The following is a 22,598-nucleotide window of genomic DNA, read 5'->3' as shown; positions in this document are numbered from 1 at the left end:
CGCACCGCCCCAGCCAAAAGCCTCTCTGTTTCCCGCCCATCAGGTCCGTGACAGCTTAGGAAGAGGTGTGCGCTCACCAAGGGGCGTGTTCCAGCACAGGGCGACGCCAAGCGCCCGGGCTCAGACTTCAAAGCGGAGCCAGCCTTGGAGCACGACCCAGGAAAGTTTGGCACCCTGCACGGGGATGCCGGACAGCAGTGGGCGGGGCTCCCCAGGGCTTTTTAGCCCTCCGAGCTCAGGGGCACCCGCTGTCCAGACCTGAGGCGGTGTGCAGTTATGGACCGAGAAGCTGCCTTGAGCCACGACACTGCCCAGCCTCAGGATGGAGAGCCGCCTGCGGAGTCTCCAGAGCCTCCGCTGCCGTGGCCGCCGCCGCCGCCGCCGCCGCCGCGTTTTGCTCCGTCGCAGACTCCTCCACCACTCCAAGAGCCTTCGCCAGAACCTGAACCAGAGCACTGTCCAGAGCCTGCTCCGGAACCCTGTCCAGCGACAACCTCAGAACCAGCCACAGAACTAGACGCAGTACCCACCCCAGAACCAGCCACAGAGCCGGCAACACAGCCCGTGCCAGAACCAGCTCCAGAGCCGGCCCTAGAGCTGCCCCCAGAACCTGCCACACAGCAGGTCCCAGAACCTGCGACGCTGCTGGCTCCAGAGCCGGTCTCAGAAACTGTCCCAGAGTCCTGCCCTGAGCCGTCTCCAGTGACCTGTCCGAAGCCGAGTCCTGCACCATGTCTATTGCAGTATCCAGCGGTCCCTCCAGAGAGGGCTCTGAAGACCTCGCCACTGCCATCGCCCCGAACGTGGTCCCGGTTAAAGGTAAGAAAATGCACCCCTGCAAAGAGGAAAGAAGCAAGGCGAAGTCAGATGGCCCCTGAGTTCCCCGAACATGAGGTAACCCTTGCACCCTGTTTGGCTGCCACTGACAGAGATACTCCGGAAAGATTCGGGAATAGGGAGGCCGGGGGAGTGAGAAGCTGTTGGGAGGCGGGAAGCAACATGTGGGAGGACAGAGTGGGTTATCTGGGCCTAAGAATGGGGGTGACTGCAGGGCAGGGAGTGCCCCTCTCCCCCCGGGAAGACGCTACAGCGCGGTAACGGTCTCTGTGTTGAAAAAGAGATGGGAGACACCCTCAGGGAGCCAGAAGAGACCCGAGGCGTTTGGGGCTGGCCCCAGGTACACAGTGGCTGGGACTGAGTGGGGGAAGTGACACACAGCTCTCAGCCTTGGTCATTGCCGCAGAGGCCCAAGCTGCGGAGCTGCCTCCCCGTTTGATACCCTTCTTACCACGGAGGAGGGGGCGCCTCAACTGGAGTGCAACTGGAGAAGCTCCAGGGACGTGCCCAGCACAGCTGCAGGCTGCTGGACACTGATAGAAGGGATGGGCGGCTCCCACGAGCCCTGCAGGAGAAGGGCAGGGTTGGTCGGGAGGAGGGGGGGAGCATGCGTGTGTGGAGGCCACCATTCCATCTGTCTACAGGATTTCCCAGCAGGTAGGCGAAAGCACCGTGCTACAGTGATGTGCAGCAACACCTGGGGAGGGGGGCAAGAAGCATCCCGCACCAGGGCCAGGTGACATGGTAAAGGAGTCCTGATTTAGATACTGGAAAACAGGAGTTGGGATTTGAGAGCATGTGAATGGGAACCCTCCTCTCAGTTTATAGAAATGCCTTCTAAAACGCAGCGCTTAGCTGGGGTTGGAATGAATGAATGGAAGTTCCTCGGCAACCTCCCAAGTGGGAGGGGAGAGGAGGGTTTTCCGTCTTTATCTCGGACTTTTGAAGCGCTGTCTGTCTGCTCTTTCAGAGAAAGCGCGTTTCTCTCTTTTTTTTCCCCCTCTGTGCTCTTACTCTTTCTTCTGAACTTCGCTTCATGAAATGATGAAAATCATGATAATGCATACGTACCCCTCAATTTATCTTCTCCGGAAAGAAAACACACAGAGAAACAAACAACACAACACACTAACAGCGCCCTCCAACCTGCTGCTTGTAGGTCCTAGGAAGAATCGTTCTCCTAAGGGCTACCCACTTGCAGAAAGCAGAATGCGGGTGGGTTGGGGATAAAGAGGTTGGAATCAGGAAGATTTTGCTTCCTAAATTTTCAATAAGGAGGCTTGAGTTTGCAAAATATCTGAAACGATAAAGACTGAAAAAGAGGGAGATTGAAAAGTTTCACAGACAAAAAGTGCTGAGATTTTAAAATATAAATAAATAAAATAGGACAGTAGGGGACTCAAGACAATTTTTTAATCCACCCCCCAAGGGGTGGTTCTTTCCCCTTCTTGCAGATACCCTCCCTAGAGGAAGATCTCAACGAAAGGAAAGACAGGCAGCAAGACCCCAACCCTGAGCCTTGTTCCTGTCTTTTGCGTTTGCGTTGGTAGGAGGGATACAGCAGGAATCACCACCTGTGACCCTCTTAAGTAAGATTTCAGAGACCTGCCAGGAAACTGATACCTAGGGACTTAATTACCAGGATGAGCCCACAAAGGCATCTCCTCTTTGGTCTCTAGAAGGCTGACTTGAGGCCAGAAACACTTCCCTGCCCCTTTGCTCCATTCTGTGTCCGACTGAAACTCGTGCGCCAGTGTGCAATCATCTCCTGCCAGATTACCAGGAAAATACCTGCTGCCAAACAGATATGGAGAATCAAGGCAAAGGGAATCAGGTTATATTCCTCTATGCCTATTCAGACATGCTGTTTTGCTGTCCCAGAGACACTATGAAACACTGGTAAGAGACCAGAACTCCAGAGGTTTGACTCTTCGCTTTGATAGTCCAGGAATTATTGAATTACTTATCTGTAGAAGCAAGGTGGGCTGGGGATTAGGCTCAGTGGCACTGTGCTTGCCTTGCAAGGGTCCTGAGTTCAATCCTGGTACCGGAAAAAAATAAAAATTAAATTAACAAAGAGGTGAAAAGCATGACCATCCATCTAGAGGGTCGTGTGGATTAATTAATCAATAGCTCTGGAAAATTTTGAAGGATGCAAAAGATCTAGGTAAATGTTCAGATTGCTAAGAGCTAAACCATTCTCCAATACCTCCATGTGCCTAAGTAATTGCTCTCCAGTATGTTTGAGAACATCTGACTTAGTGATAAGCCCATCTTCTGTTGTGCTCTCAAGCAAGTAGCTCCTACTATCAGTTGACTTGCATGTTAATATTCAAGGCAAACAGGTTGCCATCTTAGCTGGGGCAGCGTTGTTCTCAAACATTGCCTCTTTGAAGAAAGCTTGGGGGAAAACAACTACACAAACACACACTCACACATACACACACAATCTCAGGGAACAAAAAAATAATAGAAGCCTTATCAAACAATGAAATCCTACACAACGAGCATGAAAATAGCCTGATAATTCAAAGGATGAAATGAACAAAACCAAGTACTTGAATACAGCTGCTGCAAGCGTCTCCCAGGTAATTTTTGTGAACCAGTATTGCAAGAAAAAAAAAAAAAACCTTCTACACTGTACTCTGTTTTCTTTGGGGATTTCAATAAAGTTTCAGTACCTGCTGGTTGCAATTCTATGCCAAGAATGAGAGTAGAGACTAAGGAAAGGGGGTTTATGCTTTCGTTCCAAATAGGTACCAGGGTAACACAGTCTCTAAACTAAACGTGCCTATTCCTTCCTTTCTAAAATATTTTGATTCTCTGGAAATGAGCCATGGTCTCTCACTTGGTGGCAACAGGTATAAGCAAGGATGGTTCTTTAACAATGCTGTAACACTCTTTGGAGGAGTGGGACTTATATGACTTATGACATCACTTATATGAAGGGAAGCATACTTGTTTCTCCTCAGCTGTGCCAGAAGGAAGACAGTTTATATTTTTATTCAGTGGATTTCAAACAGCTATGAAATTAGAACCACACCATACAATCAACTGAAGAAAACTGAGAAAGAAACACATTTTTGTGGCTTTTATTTGGGGAGGGAGGGTCTGCATATTCCTTTTGATGACCATACAGAAATTGTCATCACACCCAACCATAACAGAGCAGTTTTTGCACACAAAGCAGGGTTTGGGGACACACATTTTCTTGTAAAATAGCAAGCGTTTATTTATATGGTGTCTGGTAATTCTCATCTGAATATTTTATTATCTTACCTATTACTGAGCTTCTCAAAAGTAGGGATCCTTTTTTTCAGTGCCTGATACAATGCAACATTCCCTGTTTGTGCTGAAGCTTGAAACCTATCAATTCCATTTCCAACCATGTAAATGTTACTCCAGTGAATTAATAAAAATGCCTTCTCATTGGTTTCAGAGTGAGAAGTAAATGCTTAAGTAGCCTGAAATATATTGCCCTAAGGAGGTGCAGTCCCTCTTTCAATTTTCAGAATGGATGTTGGACAATAATTAAGAAACAAATTACTAACATTTTAAAAAATGGCTTGCAAGGTGTTTTTATCCTATGCATGCTGGGCAGCAGCAGACCAATGATGATGCTGTTGGCTTCAGGGGTAATAATTTTTTTCCTAAGTGGAACAGAGTATCTGTAGTGACTGTAAACAACTATGAGATTATTGGTTCACATGTGTAACCTGTTGAAGGTCAGGAAGAAATGATTTTCTTTCCTTTCAGCTTTCCCCTCCATCCTTGCCAAGTTTTGATGTACCATCTGATTTATTTGGTATGTTCTGAGAACTCCTGTGAATTTACTGCAAGATGTTCTAGAAGAAATAATGAGGTAGTATTCAGTCGGTAGGTCTTTCCTTTCTGAGAGTACATTTCATCTGCTTTTATTAAAAAAAATCTCTGGTTAGAGCTTCTGCAAAACTGTAGCGCAAAATAAAATACTATGCCTTTACTCAAAGTTCCTCCAAGGAAAGGGGGAAAAACTCACAGAGGTTAGAAAACCTTTCTGGGGGCATTATAAGGATTATATCATATGTTCTATGAAGAAAGACACTTTATAGCTTACAGAATGTTTCTTCTGTTTTGTTAAACGTTTTATTCCTCTTTAAAAAGGCAGCAGGATAGGAGAGAGCAAAAATTTAATTTATGAACTGTGGATTTTTGGTATAGCCCTTATATAGTTGCCTGTTACACATGGAATCCTTATTTGTCTAAGAACTATCTCTTAGCTGACATTTCAGCAGCTCTGATTTTTTCCAAGGCAGAGATTGCTGCTCCACTTACGATTTTCCCGGAGGGAGCCAGTGTAGAACAGGAGCCTGAGAAGGAAAGAGAAGAAGCACAAGATCTTGAACCTATTACAGTACTCCCAAAGAAGACCTTTTTAAAGGAAATAAACAGAAATCCTGCTAAGGATAGAGTGCTCAACCTTTCCAAAGCCTGCCAATTATAATTTCCTCAGTGGAAAAAAATAATTTCAAAGATTAAAAAACAAAATCATTCCTAGAGGGAGAAGCCCTCCCTTATCAAAGCAAAGTAACCTTATTCTCAAAGCAGAAAAACAAATTCATGATTTTTGTACAGAAAAGATATGAAAAGTCACTGCAAATGATGAAATGTATCCCTCTTCCAAAAATTATTAAAAGGAAGAAAAGGAAGGAAGATATCCTAAAAAGTTTTCTTTACCTTCATCAATGCCTATGATACTTCTGTTTTCCAAAATAATGTAAAAATAAAGAGAAATCAGCTTAAACTAGCCAGTATATCTAGTCTTTAAAAAATTAATGAAACATAACTTTATTAGGCCCATGACTAATCCTTGGTGAAAATTATAAGCACAAAAATAAGTATTCCAAAGAAGAGGCCCATCAATCTCATTAAAGCTCACTAATATTACTTCTTCCAATTTTTCAGGAAGTCCAGGTAGGTAAATACTTAGAGGTGGAAAGGGAATGAGCAGTTGCCAGGGTCTGGGGGTGGATGCGGACGGGGGCGGGGGAATGGCTTAAGGGTACAAGGCTCCTTAGAAGTGATAAAAATGCTTTAGAATTAGATAACGCTGATAGTTGTGCTAATTTGTGAATACACGAAAACTCGCATACTTTTACACATTAAAATGATTAATTTTATGGTATTTATGTGAGTTGCATTTCAATTTTTAAAAAGAAGTGAAAGAGACCAAACTCCAAACTTAAGATAATGAAACCTACTGCCCTTCCACAAACAAATGAAGAAATTGAAAAAAAAAATTACAGGAACAAAAAGAAATATTTTTTTTAAGGACAGAACCTTTGACAGCACTAAAGAAAATAACCTAAATTCACTACCATCTATGCTCAAATGGAAATTTTTTAAAAGAAAAATAGAAAAGGAACTCTTTTAGGAGCAGATACTTTCCAAATCATCAAAGTCAATGAATGTACTAATTGTCCCTCCATTCATACATTTTAATTAAAATAAAGAAATATTAAGAGACAGGGTCTCTGATCTTACCAAATATCTTGAATTTTTAAATCCCAGAAAAGGGGGGAAAAAAGAAATAAAACTCCCAGGTTACCAAAGCACATGAGCCTTATTCTCAAAGTACATGTTTTTAAGTGTTTTTAGAAGTTAATAACGGACATGTATGTGCATGTGTGCGTGTGTGTGTGTGTGTGTGTGTGTGTATGTATGTTGGAAGGAGAAATATTATTAATCAAATGAAAACAAAATTCTGAGTTCAATCCCTGGTACAAAAAAAAAATCCTCTTGAAGAGAAGTGACCCAACCTCACAAGCAACTGTGAACTTTTCCATCAAAATACAATATAAAAATATGATTTAAAAAAAAATAAAGGGAAATCCTAATGGGAATTGACCCAAATTCAAAAGTTTCATTCTTAATATAGGATTGTTTAAATTGGAGGATAAATAGAAAAGTTAGGGGAGAATAGACATAGTCCAAGTAAGTCCACATAAGGAAAAGCATTTCCACGCTCGACAAAAATTTTCCCTTTTTAGGGATCAAACTGGCCCTCACAACTTAAGAAAGTACTGGAAGCTGAAGCTTTTTCTCAAAAGGAATGGAAGGAAAGAGGGGAAGGAATAAGAGGACAGGAGATAGAGACAGAAAATAAACAAATCCGGGCATAAAAGAAAGAGGGAGGGGCAAGAGAGAGGGAGAGAGGGAAGAGGAAAGATGGAAGGAAAGAAGGAAGGAAAGAGGGAGAGAGAAAGGGGAGGGGGAAGAGGCAAGAAGGAGCTAGCGGAAGAGCGGGGAGGGAAACAGAGAGAGGTGAGAGGGAGATAGGGCAGAAGGAGGGGAGAGGGAAGAAAAGAAGGTTGAGAGAAAGGGACGGACAAGGAGGGTAAAAGCCAAAGGAAGAAAGGGAGAGAGAGAAAAGAGAACGATGATCTAATGACTTCCACTGAGGCGAATGTTCCTACCAGCACTCGAGAACCCTTAGCCAATGCCATAATAGACGTGGATTATCATATCATTACGTGTTGGCTTCAACATATCTTTTTGCAGAGTGGAAAAAGGGATTGATTTTCACAAATCCAGAAAATCTGAAAGTCGTATTTACAAGCAGAGTGTAATACTCAATGTTGTCCAATTTTAGAAATTAACTTATTTCTTAAAAATTAAATCTGTACTTACTATATGTGCTAAGCACTGAGCACTGTGTAAGTAAGCCCCGAGATTGAACTCAGCAAGGTCCTGACTTCAATCCCAGGTACCAAATAATAATAATAGTAATAATAAAATAAAATAAAAACGGGTAAAGGAGAGACCTTTTTACCAAACAAAGGTATAAGTGGTGATTACTTGTTTTATCAGCTGCTTTACCTAGGCATTCACAATTAACAACCAATTCTCTTAGCATACCTTTTCTCAAACAAATCTTCAATGCAATAAAGGAAGTTATGCTAACTCCAGAGAATAGAGGAAATCAAGAAAGCTTCCAAAAAGTGGATAAAAGCTTTGCAAAACCGCACCAATAAGAAATAATCAGTTACTATCTTGCTAAATATTTCCACTTATTTTTCTCAGATATAAGCTTTTAGTCTATATTTATTAGATGTTTGTCGTTCTACTTTTTTTGAAGACATTTTCTTTTAGCATAAAGTTTACTCAAACTCCTGCATGATCTGATTGATAAACGTGTGATTGAAATGTAACTTTGCAAGCATGTACTTGCTGTGTGAAGCAAATAAAGAGTATACATTCTGCCAAGAGACAGTCTCCCATATAAAAATGGCGCTTTGATCTTTTATTTACTTATTGCACTTTCTTGGACATGCAGATTTAGTTGTCCATCTAGTTTTTGTGACTTTGGCCTTGGAGAAAAGAGTGCAGAACAAAATCTACCATCTTTCCACTGTTAAATTCTCAAAAGGAAAAATCTAAATTTCTGACTCCATTGGGTCACTTTTAACCATACGCAAAATATTACTAATGTCTTTGTATCTAATACAAAATGACTGTATCACGCTCTGCTGTGTATCTCCCACTGAGAAAGGGAAATTTTTATGTGTGAGGATATTAAAAATTATAAGGACATATAACATTAAATTCATCCAGCTTCCACTAAGTGTGGCAGACGCTGAGAGTTATAAACTGTAATAAACCGTACACAACCCAACCAACACCTGTCATTTAAAAGGCAGGTGTAATGCATTATTGAGTAAGATCAGAATTGTCAGTCCTTTTTGTAGCACTTAGAGATTTTCATCTTCCAAAGTATTAAAGTCATTTGTTGTTTAAGCCTCTTGCTTTAAAGAGCCTGTAAAAGAGATTTTGGCCCCTAAGGACTGGGATTCCTACCTCCTTTTCCCCAGACACAGGGCCTGGGACAGGAGATTCCTAATTAATTCTGTGGGATTCTGAGAGACAGGATTCACACTCCCTCTGCCCAGAGCAGAGATCTGAAACAAGAAACAGTGGACCCTGGAAATGAGCCTGGCCCTGCTTCCAGGATCAGAGCAGGGTGGAAGCAGCACTAAAGACTCAACTAACAGTGCTCCCAACCCCAGATGTTCATTTGCTTGCCTTCTCCTTCAGCTAATGTCTCTACCCATTCTCTTCTGGGATTTTGCAGCTTGAGGTGGGAAATGAAAAATACGTGCTGAGAAAAATTTGTTAAGCTCATTGACTGTGACTAGAGAGAATTGAAATCTCAGGAAAGTTTTATTAATCCTGGGCTCTGTCTGTTGATTCTTCACCCTTCTGAAGCTGGCTTCAGCAGCAGGGTGCCATTCTCTGAACCCTGACTCTAGCAGTAGTCTCTGAGTCCCATGTCATCGTGACCTTTCTTGTTCATTTTCCTTTGATAAATGTCATTTGCATCTATTACGTGCCTTTAACATATTGTTTCACGGTTTATTTACATCACTAAACAAGTCCCTTGCAGTATAAAGGAAAATGTGATGTTGTCTAGTGCTTTTAAAACCTTTTTAGTAGTAAACTCTTATGTTTTTCTCAATGAAATCCTAAAGGAAAGGCTGATGTTTAACATAAAATAAGTAGTGTTTGATTCATCTTCTTCTATGCTCAGATGGGTTTGTAACTAAATTACCTTCTCAATTACTTATTTTCAGCTAACTTGACAGTGAGTTTGCATGCACTGTTTATTATTGCCTACTTATCAAGGAAGCTGGTGACAGGAGCACAATGGACTGAAAAAGGAATCAAGTCAGAGTTGAAAATTTGGCCTTTAATGTTCTAGTTCCTCCCCCCGCCAACCCCAGAATGTATCACTACTGTCTCCTAAAGTGGGTTGTCACAGCATTGTCTTTGCTTGCAGGAATGTCATCATGGGGGACTGTGTTTCTGTTTTGCTTTGTTTTCTGGTACCAGGGATCGAACTCAGGACCTTGCGCTTGTGAGGTAGGTATGGTGCCACTGAGCTAAATCCCCTGGCCCTGGGGATTGTGATTTTGAGCAAGGACAAAACACTAAGTACACTGTACTTATGCAGTAAAATCTATATGTAGTAAAATGTAAATATGTAGTGTATGTAGTAAATTCTAATATATAACTGTAAGTATCTACAAACATTTAGGACAGCAAAATTTTTCCAAGTTCTATAAAATGGGCATAAATGTACCATACACATTGATTTTGTAAGAGGCCCTCGTGTACTATAAACTGCACATGAAACACACAGAAGAGCCAAATGTACATAAATTGAATTATTATTATTAGAATTTGCAGACTATATGCATCCAGAAAAAATATAAAGTATCTTACAAAATTAAATGCTTGTAAAACGGGACGATTAAGTACACATAAAACCACAATAGAACTATTTCAAAGCAGCAGTGAACGGGACCTAAAACTAATAAGTGTTAGTTATAATAAACAGTAATTATACACATTTATTTAGCAGTACTTTTGCTGCTTATGGTGGTTGAAGGACTTTAGAGAATGATTTGAATGACTCAGGCCTCTTAAAGTTGATATCTGAAGAAGTTTGAGCTGATGCCTCATTTTTATGCAATGCATCTTCCTGTAGCAAGCTGCAGCAACCACAAAATGAAGAGCTAAAGGTTGCCAGGACTGTGGTATAGGTATTAATTAGCTGTCCTAGAAGGCTGCAAGCTTTGGTTATTTGGTGTGCATGCATTTTTCTAATACGCTATGTGAGGCAAATCAGCATGGAATTTTCTGAAATAAATCCTTGCTCGATGGTATCTTGTAGCCAGTGGTCCAAGACTGGACTCTTTCTTAGATTGGGAATCACTTCTCTTTGTAGCATGATTTCACATTAGATAGTTGTGCATTCTTGGGTAACTTGCTTAATCTTTCCAGGGCTTAGCTTTTGTGTCTCTTAAATGAAACTAAGTATGTGCCACTTACTCAGCTTAGCAGGCTCCTGAAACCTTTCACCAGTATCTCATCTGCACCAGATACCCTTCCTCTCAGCTCCCGAAGCCCCTGGTGCAAACTTCTGTTTCTCATTTGCCATCTATGAAGATAATCAACTTGTGTATCCCATCAGCCTGTAAGAACAAGGTCCTTAGGGCTAGTATACTACCTACCACATGATAAATGGTAGGGGAGCTAATTTAAAGGAATATCATAAAGCCTAGATGAAAAAATAGATTTTATTGTATTTTTTAATTGACACATAATAATTTACATATTTACAATATCTATATACAGTGTTAGAATGATCAGATTAGAGTTGTTCTCACAAAATGGCCTTGGAATCAGGTGTTTTATCAGTAGGTAATGATAGGCAGAGATGTCTTCTGTCTTTCCAGAGAGGTGTAGATTTGTCTGGCTTCCACAGACACACCTTATATACTTAGAGCAAATCTATATTGAGCATGTAGTCTTGAATTACTCTTCTTTAGTCCAAAACATAGTTAATTTTGATAAAAATGAGAATGTGATAGGTAGTCTGATATTAAGATAAACAAAACTAGTTTTTTAATATATCCAAGCATAGTAAAACTGAAGAATATTGTACTTAAGTAGATTACATAAAGAGCAGTTTTAAACAAATAACTAGGTACTATTAACTAACTAGGTACCCTTTTCACTAATTTTAACTGTTAATTATAATTCACTGTATGGCATTCTTCTTATTTTAATTGAAAAATTCTTGACTCGTTACCTTGGTATCAAATTTCTCTTATAGCTGGCACTTGAATTTAGAGCTAAGTGTCAGTAGGACTATTCCAAGTTCCCCCTTTCTCACAAGCAGTAAGAAGAATAGCTAAGCTTTGATGTACTTTTGGCAATCTGCTGTATCTAAAATAGCCTCCTACCAGTTACAGAAAAAGCTTTAATTTGGTTCACCAATGCTTCTGATCAGATTAGCACCCTGAGCTTGAAAATAGCCTGTCAGGAAAGACAATATAAATTCTTTATTCAGACAACAGACAGCCCTAACAACCATCTTGTTTTCACTCAGAATGAACAACTTTTCCCTTGAGCTAAATAGAAAACTTTTACCCTTTCTAGAATGGCTTCAGGTCAGTAACACAATATACAGTTCTGCAAGTTGAACACTATATGAAGGTGTGACATCTAAGGGGATAACTCTAGTATCCTAGACATAAGAGATGTACCCATTTATTCTACCAGTTTTCGGTCAGAAAGTAGTCAAGTGACTTTCTCTAACAAAATCAATATTCTATGACAATTTTCTGACAAATGATAGCAAAGTGCTTTTAGAAAAAGGTACCTTTTCCTGATGGGCCCAAAGACTTCTTATGGGCTAACCCTGATACTAACACATTACATTTAAATAAAATGGCTTCCTTAGCAACTCCCTGGAAGCCAATAAACCCTGTGCTGAGAACTGATTTCTTCAGTTCTTCAGTAGAGAACTGCTTACTCAATTCCTAGTCACACTTCATCTAAGCATGATTTTAAAACAGAAACCTGTAACAGGGATTTGAAATGGGAATTTAAAGGGACTTTAGTATAAGCAAATGTGTAGCCATGGGTCTGTACTGTGACATTCACTCCCAGGAACATATCCAAGTTTATACATACAATTTAATCGTTGAACATCCTGGTAGCTAGGCATGCACATGCACCCTGATGGAGATTTGGGGGAACATTGCATCCTATTTTATAGAATACAGAGTTGCCCAATTTCAGAAACAAAAAATAAAGCTTAGAGGGTGAGATACAGAGGAGAGAAATTAAATCATACGAAGGAGGAAACTCTTCTGGTTCCTATAACTTGGACAGCTCTACTATCTATCTATTTTCAGCCTGTCCCCCTCTTGTAGGCAGTGAGTTCCCTAAAGCTTACATGTTCTTCTGTGAGTTTAATTCAATAGTAACTTTGCTAAGGACTTACTGTGCCAAAGAACAATGTAGGGATGGAAGCCCTTCAGTTGTGGATGGTTATCTGAGGGAAGTGAGATCTGAACTGTGCCTGAAGATTAGATAGGACTTTGATGGGGAAAAACATGAGAAAAGAGACCTGAAAGGCAGAGAAAATATTTGAAGCATAGACATCGAGGAGATAGAAAGAGTAATGCTCTAAGAGTCCACAGGAACTTACATGAGTGGAAAGTTCAGTGCATCAGAAAGAAAGGTTGGAAGAGTTAAGGAGGAGCAGAAATATGGGGAGCTTTGGATGCCACTTGAGGGAATATGTTCTATTCCATAAGCAGTAAAGGATCTTGGAGTGTTTTTTTTTTTAGTAAGAGTAACATGATTCATTTTAGATTTAAGAAAAAATCTTAGTATATAAGATGGATTATATAAGAAGACTCTGAAGAAAGGGACATCAATGTAAACAAAGGTCACTAGGGACCTGAACCTAAGGTAATAAACACGGGAAGTAGTTAGAAGAGGTGGTGACAAGAATGGTTTGTAGCTGACTTGATGTAAAACTTTGGGGGAAGTTAACTTTCTAGCCTGAATTATAAAGAACAGAGAAGCAAGGGAAGGCTCAAGTAATAGCTAGAGGAAGATCATAAATTTAGTTTGAAAGAAATTCCTTTCGAGGCTAAAGCTCAAGAAAGTGATTGGACAGAGGCTAAAATTTAAGGGTTGAGGACCAAAGGGTGCCAGTTTTTCCATGAAAGTTAACGGGGGTGTCTGTGTGCCTCCCCTCCACCTGTATTGAACAAAGTGAAACTGAATCAATACAATCAGGTGAGGGAGTAGAGAATGATATGAGCAAATATTATCTGTGGAAATGGACAAACAATAAAATATTTGGATTAGAGGTTGAAGTATTAGAAGAGAAGGAAGAGAATGTGCAAGTTTTAAAGAAATTGTAAAGAGTTGATCCTGAGTACTTTTTTTCTATCTTCCTCTTTGGCTGTTTTGTCTTTGTTGATGAAAATCCTCTGAATGACTTGGAAAGGGAAAGGAATGTACTGTGATCAGATACATTGTGGGTGGCTACATTAGTCATTTTCTGTTGCTGAGACAAAATACCTGACAAACATAAAGGAGAAAAACACTTCATTTGAAATCACAGTTTCAGAGGTGTAAATCCATGGATGGAAGGGCATGATAAAGGAAAGCTGCTTGCCTGAAGGCAGCCAGGAAGCAGAGCAAGCAAGGAAGAACCAGAAAAAAGACACACCCTCCAAAGGTATGCCCTCAGTGACCTATCTACTCCAGCATGGCTCGAACTTTGTTGTTTTTTTTTCATTAAGTTTATTGGTACATTTTAGGGATACAGTACAGTTACATTCATCATTGGGATCTTTTACCTCTACGTGACAGGTCTTGGTTCTCATTTTTTCCCCTTATCCCTGCCTTCCCTTCACCCCCTCCTCCTTTCCCTATTTACAAAGACTTTGGTTCAATTTTTTCATGTTTTCTTTTCCCTTCTTTCCTTTCCCCTACCCTTCCTACTTCCCCTACACCTTTAGCCCTTTTCTTTCAATTTCACATTGTCAATTATACCATTTGGGTTTTATTTACATTTTTAGTCTTTCCCACAAGATAAACTATTCAGCATTTACACATGCGTGTTTTATTTATTTCACTTAAGAGTATGGCTTCAATATGCATCCATTTTCCTATGAATGACTTTAGTTTCTCATTCTTTATGGCTGAGTAGTATTCCATTTTATATTAAAAAAATCTTTTTTAATCCAGTCTTCAACTAATGGACAATTGGGCTATTTCCAAGTTTTAGCTATTATAAACTGTGCAGCTATAAACATTGATGCGCATATGTCACTGTGGTATGATTCTTTTAATTCCTTTGGAAAGATACCCAGCAGAGGGATGGCTGGGTCAAATGGAACCTCTAGCCTAGTTCTTTGAGGTATCTCCATCTTGATTTCTACAGTGGCTGCACCAGTCTGCACTCCCACCAACAATGGAGAAGGATTCCTTTCTCCCCACAACCCCGCCAACATTTGTTATTGGTTGATTTCTAGGTAGCAACCATTCATTGTGGGGTGAGTTGGAATCTCAGTGTTGTTTTCATCTGCATCTCTCGAATGATCAGTGATGTGGAACGTTTTTTCATATATTTCCTTGATGCTTTTACTTCTTTGTCTGAGAAATGTCTGTTCATTTCAGATGCTCATTTTTGAATTGGGTCTTTATAATTTAGGGGCCTGATTTTTTTTCAGTTCTTTATATATTTTATATACTAGTCCTTTGTCTGAAGAGCAGCTGGTAAATTTTTTTTTCTCGCACTGTAAATTGTCTTTTAGCTTTGTTGGTGGTTTCTTTTGCAGTGTAGAAACATTTTAATAGGATGAGATTCCAGTTGTTGATTCTTTGTGTTAGTTCCCGTGCTACTGAGGATTTGTTCATAAAATCTTTTCCTATGCCTATATCTTTGAAAATTCTGCCCAACTTATCTTCCAGCAAGTTTAGAGTTTCTGTTTTAATATTTAGATCTTTAATCCACTTGGAGTTTACTTTAGTGCATGGTGAAAGATAAGGGTCTAGTTTTAATCTTTGGCAGGTTGAAATCCAGTTTTTCCAACATAATTTATTAAAGAGGCTATCCTTCCTCTACTGAGGATGGTTAGCTCCTTTGTCAAAGACGGGGTAGCTGAGTACATCTGGAGTTGTTTCTGCATTTTCCAATCTATTCCACTGACCCTCAGGTCTTTTTCTTTGCCAGTACGATACTGTTTTTATCACAGTGGCTTTGTAGTACAGTAGCAAATTGGGGACTGTGATACTCCCTGCCATGTCTCCGTTACCTAGAATGGCTTTTGCTATTCTCAATGGCCTCAATTCATCAATCAAAAGAAACAGGCTGGCAGAATGGATTAAGAAGCAAAATCCAACAATATGTTGTATACAAGAAACACACCTAGTTCAAAAAGAAACTCACAGATTGAAAATGAAAGGATTGAAAACAGTTCTCCAAGTGACAGGAGCCCAGAAAAAAGCAGGGGTAGCTATCTTATTTGCAGACAAAGTAAATTTCAAACCAAAAGTTATTAAGAGATACAATGAAGGAGGGGTGAAGGGAGGGCAGGGACAAGGGGAAAAAATAAGAACCAAGACCTGTCATGTAAAGGTACAAGATCCCAATGATGAATGTAACTGTACTGTATACTGAAAATGTACCAATAAACTCAATGAGGAAAAAAAAAGAGAGAGATACAAAGGCCACTACATCCTTGTAAAGGAAATAACACAAGAGGAAGAGATGACAATAATAAATATATATGCACAGAATATTAATGCCTCCAATGATATAAAACAAATATTAAGGGACATGAAAAACCAAATAAGCACTAATACAATTGTAGTGGGGACCTAACTGCCCCATTGTCACATATAGATCATCTAGACAAAAGAAAATCAACAATGAAATACTAGAACTGAACCAAGCTTTTGAACAAATGGCGTTAATAGACAACTACAGAGTGTTCCACCCCACAAAGTCAGAATATACATTCTTTTCAGCTGCACATGGTTTATTCTCCAAAATAGACCATACACTAGCTCATAGAACTTATTTAAATACATGCAAAGGAATTGTACTTATCCCATGTATATTATCAGACCATAGTGCAATTAAGCTGGAGATCAATAGCATAAGAAACTGTAAGAACTTCACAAACACATGGAAATTGAACAACACTCTTCTGAACAATCAGTGGGTCACAGAGGGAGTTAAAGAAGAAATTATTCAGGTTTTACAAATAAATTATAATGCCTATGCAACATGCAGGAATCTATGGGACACAGTGTAAGCATTTCTACGTGGAAATTTCTTAGCAGTGAATGCCCACAGTAGGAAAACAGCGAGCTCAAATAAACAACCTAATGATTAATCTTAGGCTCCTAGAAAAAGAAGAGCAAGAAAAATCCAAAGCTCATACAAGGGAGGAAATTATAAAGATCAGAGCAGAAATCAATGCCATGGAAACTAAGAGAACTATACAAAAAAATCAATGAATTGAAGAGTTGGTTCAATAGGTGCAGAAAAAGCATTCGACAAAATTCAATGCCCATTCATGATTTAAAAAAAAACCTACAGAAAATTGGAATAGATTATCTTTATCTCAACTTGATAAAGGCTATCTATGAAGCACCAACATCATATCTAATGGTCCAAAACTGAAAACTTTCACTCTAAAATTGAACTTCTAATAACATAGTCAGCTACGAATCCATCAACACATCGATCCACCGATGAAGTCAACACCCTAAATAAATGAGTCTTTGATCAATACTTAGCATTTAAACCATGACAGCAGCTTTTCTTATTATCCAACTCCTTATTTATAAGCCCAGGAATTTACCAAGTTTAGGGAAACCAATAAGGGATGTTAATTTTTATCCAGTTGTCAATAGGAAAAACATAGAACAATAAGATCATAGAACACATTGGCTATGTTAAAATAAGTAAAATATATTATTCTCTAAATCAAATATTCTGCTTTAAAATTCTTCACACACAGTAGGTACTTAATAGCTATTGTATTAAGAACAAAAAACAGTCAGAGAGAGATATTATAAGAGTTCTAAGTGTAGCAAGACAAAATGTATTTAGGGTATTACAAGATCTGCTCTGAAAACGTTTAGGAAAAAAAAAAGATTTTCTTAAAGAAAAGTGGTCTTACCTGGTAAAATTTGTCTCAGTTATCAATTTCACAAGACCTTTAAAATGGCTACAGATAAAATAATCAGGGAATAAACTGATAAACCTTTAAAAGTGCCTTATTTACTTTCATCATCACTCGGACACAATACTTAATACCTGCAACTAAAAAGAGGAGAGGCTTATTTTGGCTCACAGTTTGTATGGCTTCAGTCCATAACGTACTGGCTCCAAGACAAGACAGCAGGCAGAAGCTCCCAGCAGAGCAGAACTTCATGGCAACCAGGAAGCAGCAAGAGTCAAAACAGGAGTGGGGGGAAGGAGACCAACCCTTCCGGGCCGCACCTCCAGTGACTCTCTTCCAAACGAACCGCATCTCCTAACAGCAAATCAGCTATAAGCCCCCATAAGCTAATCACCTTTCAAAAGACACACTTATAGGCACATGAGGCTCTTGGGGGGGCATCTAGATTAAAACCATGTTAAGTAAAGGCCTGAATAGGGGCCCAACTTTTCGATAGTTTATGTGGGAAGAACAATCTAGATGTGAAGTCTGCAATCTGATCTGGAAGACAAATCATGTACACTGGCGTCAGGGACATATCGATACCAGGAAGATAGAATTTGGTTACAGCACGTGAAGTACAGAGAATAACACTGTGACATTATAAAAGGCAGGCATAAATGATGGAGCAGTTAGGGAAGGCTTCCCGATGGAGATGAGATCAGTTCAATTTAGTTCTGTGGAGAGGGAAAAGCATTCTACTACAAAGGAGTAGCATATGCAAAGACTTGGAACCAACAGGAACTGCATTTAATTGACATCAAAAAGCTTTGAAAGAAAGGTAGAGGGATTCGGATCTTGTTCTGTATACTGGGGTATTATTTAAGGTTCTTGAAGAAGAAAAACATAAAAAAGTACTGTTTCTAAAATATACATTGTGACATAAATGATAGAATAGAGGAGAACAAGAAAAGAGAGAGAGAGATTACGTAGATTGTTATAGACATCCAGGTGAGAGATGATAGTAGTTTACTTACTGCAAACAGTAAAATAGTGAACAATAAAATGATGAACAGTAAAATAATGATCTAAAATCATATATTGAATGCCTACTCCATGTGTCATGGTTTATACGTAGATGCCTACCCAAGCTTTATGTGCTCATAGTTGGGGCTTTGGAGATATTACTGCATCATGGATGTGTGACACTGGATTGGTCCACTGAGGGGTTTATAGCTGGGTGTGATGTTGGGAGGTGAAGTCTGGTGAGAAGAGGTTGGTCCGTATGGATGTGACTATCCTCCCTTGATGGCTACCTGCTTCCTGTCTGCCATGCTATGGACTGCTTCTCCTCTGTGATGCTCCTGTGCCATGCCACCCCGCCTTGTAACCAGCTAACTATAGACTATTTTAGGGTTTGGATAAACCTCTAAAAATTGTGAGCTAAAATAAAGTTTTCCTCATTTAACTTGTGAGTGTTGGGTATTTTGTCCTGGCAGCAGGAAAAGTAACTAATACAGGAACTGTGCCTGTAACTACAATTTACCTGTAATCTATTATAGCCAAGTAAAGGAAATAAGACCAAGAATACAAATAACTGTTATCCTAAGAAGAAAATAAGAATGACACAAGAGAAACTCTTAAGTTCAGAAGAGGTAAGAATTGATTGAGAACCACCAAGATGGAGCATACATGAGTTCAGAAATAAATAAAAGTATATTTCAGAATTTTTAACTGAGGGGAGGGGCTGAGAAGTGATGAGATTGGAATTCTAGGGACGCAAAATGATGGGGAGCAAAGAAAGTAAGGGTGCAGACACAGGTTTTTAGAAATCAGAGGTGTGAAGCCAGAGAAGATAGCATAAGATATTGACAATTCCTCATTTTCTCTCTACTTTGCAACTTAACCTTTTCTCACACCCTATCTGGATTCTTGGTGCCATCTCAGGATCTGGGATGCTTTTGTTTTATTTCTGGACCACCTATGTCTATGTCCTATCTTTCTGTGATATGAGAGTATCAGATTCTGATTGGCTTTAGAGATCTGAGATGGAGTTTGAGAAGGAAACCATTTCTCCCACGCGTTTCATACAGGATCAGGGTCTACACAAAGCACCGTCTTATTAAATCTTTGGAATTCAAGAGACTGTTTTGCTACTAATATATGCCTGCTAGGTATGCCTTTGGAAGACCTTGTCATGCATGTAGGAACCAATATTGAAGTTAAAGAATGACTACTGCAGAGACACATCCCAATCAGGCATGTGATAGCCATCAAATGTAATGGTATTTCTAGACTGCCATTTGATTTTTGTATCATACTCTACAACTTTACAAATTTTTTCTACATTTCCTATGCCCTTGGATTCTTAATCCAACCCTGTATGATTAACATATTATTTTCATCCCCATTATACAGATGAATATTATTCAAAACTAAAATTAAAGGGCACTTAACATCTAAGAATGAGAGTCAAGATTCAAGTACAAAGCTCCTGAATATAAAAACAATCCCTAACCCACCTCAGGCTAACTGATACAAGGTTTCCAAAGCAGCTTCTTTTGGCCCAGAAATGATCCAATTTCCCCAAAGAAAGTGGGATATTGTGAACCTCCTGCATTCGCTTTAGTATTATGCCTTTTAAAGCTAACCAAATCCACAGACTAAGAATTGAGATACAGTTTTAAGATAGTTGCAATAACTGTTTTTTTAATTGAAATCTCTTTAAAATACTTATAACGATGATTCATCATTTAAATGGTTTGAGACTTTCTGAGATCAGAAGTCTCAAATGGTTCAACGGTTCTTAGGGAAATAAAAAAAAGAAAAAAACACTAGCCTAGTGGTTGGTTTTATTCTTATCTGAGCCTTCGTGATTTGAGGCAAATTTTTTAACTTCTCAGTTCTTGCTCATCCATCTGGAAGTAAGCATACTTCTCACAATAGAATATCTAGGAAACACTTTAAAATTCTAGGCTCTCAAACATTTCAGTACCTTACAAACACTGTGCAGCACTTTGCGTAGCTTCAAAGTGGATACAGCATCAATACAAAATGGAATTTGTTCACTGAAAACAAATGAAGTGTGTGGAGTGTGGGTTAGAACACAAGTGTCTGTCTAGTTGCTACTAGGTTTTGATAGGTGCAGCTCGGGACTATGTGGCCCTTCCGTCTCTGTCACAATGTGGTGCTGCCACATCTAGTTGGACCACCTTCCAGTACAGTAGTATGGCACTCAGGCTGATATCAGTGAGGGAATATTTTTACAAAGCAGTGGCTTGCTGAAGAAGGCTAATTCTGTATTTCATTTCCTCCTTTTTAAAGCCTGCATTAAGCAGATAGAAAAATATTTTAGGCTCTTCTGAATAATATTTCTCTGTTCTTTGCCTTAATATCTTTGTCTTTAAAATGAAGTTATTAAGATCTGCTTCTACCTGAGGACCTTAAGGTATGAAATGAAAAGCTAAATACGGGAGTAACTGTATATTTGTAAGTTGTCTTCAGAGTCAGATATATTTGTGTTGAAATCCCATCCCTGTCACTTCTCAGCTTTGTGACCTTGGGCAAAGACCCTCATTCAACACTCTGAGTTGATTTCCTCATTTGTCATATGAGACTAGTAACTCCTACCTTGTAGTGTTGTTTTAAGGGTCACATGATGCACCAAGTTCTTATTTCACTGCCTTGTACCTAGCTGATTCTTTAAAAAAAATAACACTTGTTATGATGTGAAAGACAATAATTTCGTTTCAGATAAATGCTATCCACACTTACTACCTCTGCTCCCCAGGTCTTTTTTTAAAAGTGCCCCATGAAGAATAAGAAAAACGTAGGAATAGCAAGAGTGAATATCACTGCTTTTTAACACTGAGTCTTATCTGGGAATGGTGGCTTATGCCTGTAATCCCAGCACTCTGGTAGAATGAGGCTGGCAGATCACAAACTTGAGCCCAGCCAGAGCAACATAATGACTTAATGAGACCCTGTCTCAAAATTTTTAAAAAATGTTTAAAGGGCTAAGGATGTAGCATTGATATATTATCCAGGGTGTGTACAATTGGAACCAGTTTAATTTATAGTGGCCCCTAGCAAGAATATTATTAACACTTGAGCAATCTTCCTTCACTCATCAAGGATGATGAAGAACCTTTATTATTGTGGCTACTGATGATCTTCGCTCAGCAAAGATGATGATGACCTTTCGTGATCAAAGGATGAGAGCTTACAAAGTCTATTGTTACCTTGATTATAACTTTTAAAGAAATTGCTGCAGAAACCTAAGTCCTAAGAGAGGCTTTTTACACTTGGAGGCCCGGCTAGGGAAATGTTTCTAGTCAGTAGAAGAGGTACTAACTCGATATCTACATAAAGATTTTCCTATTAGGTGAAGGACCAGATAATAGTCATTAAATTTCAAAATGCCTCTTATCCTTTTCCACTTAAATATGAAATATATTTTGTGTATAACCTTTTACCCTACTATTTCTTTTTATAAGAGTTGCTCTGAATCTACCACCAGAGAACACTGACATCTCTGTTTTCCTGGGGTTGCCTTGCAATTTGAGGTTGCAACATAACAAACGTGACAGTACACCATTTTGTACTATGAAGAGATCTGAGCTCTCACACTCATTTTGCTGTGCCGACAAGGTCTCCAAAGTTTTGAGCTCCTTGCAGTTGATGCCAGTTTGTATAACCAACTCTTTATCACTAGGTAACATCAAGAGACATTTAGGTAGTTAATTCATGATATGAAGTAACCTTGAGATTTCGTAAAGGAGGGTAATGGCAGAGTATGTCTTTTGTTCTGTGGGAAATTCTTAGACTTAGTAATTTAAAGTAACATTTGAATTCCTGGGATATTTATGTAGACACTGCTGAGGCTAAATGGTTATGTTTGTTAAACATCCACCTCAGAAGACAGGCAAATGATTATAAATGGCTATACAGAGACAGCACTGCACTTCTGAGAAGCATGAAGCAAACCCAGCTCATGTGTCATTCTGCAACAGGATCCGGTTATATCCACAGTTGAAACACAGTGGAAAGCTCCCACTTAAAACCCACCGACGGAACAAGGTCAGCTGTATTAAAAAGTTAGTACAGCAACATTTAAGTTCCCACTACATCTCTGCCCATCTGAATTGTCACTCTGTGAATTATACATAACAAATGGAAACTAAACAGATGCTATAAGATGAGGTGAGGTCATCAGAAGCCAGGAGGAGGAAG

The 22,598-nt window shown here is 39.4% G+C and overlaps 1 protein-coding gene across 1 annotated transcript in view; it reads left to right on the top strand.

Moving 5' to 3' along the window:
• Positions 1 to 263: 263 nt before the first annotated feature.
• Positions 264 to 22,598, top strand: part of Dgkk (diacylglycerol kinase kappa) — a 134,282-nt gene continuing 111,947 nt past the window's right edge. The window contains exon 1 of the mRNA XM_010606296.1: positions 264 to 819. Coding sequence (XP_010604598.1) covers positions 277 to 819 — 543 coding nt within the window. The 5' untranslated portion in view covers positions 264 to 276. The remainder of the gene's footprint in view (positions 820 to 22,598) is intronic.

Source organism: Fukomys damarensis, unplaced genomic scaffold (genome assembly GCF_012274545.1).
Source record: "Fukomys damarensis isolate Sample0158 unplaced genomic scaffold, DMR_v1.0_HiC HiC_scaffold_39, whole genome shotgun sequence".
NCBI lineage: Eukaryota > Metazoa > Chordata > Mammalia > Rodentia > Bathyergidae > Fukomys > Fukomys damarensis.
The sequence above is the reverse complement of the archived record's forward strand: the minus strand, read 5'-3'. Positions and strand labels throughout refer to the sequence as shown.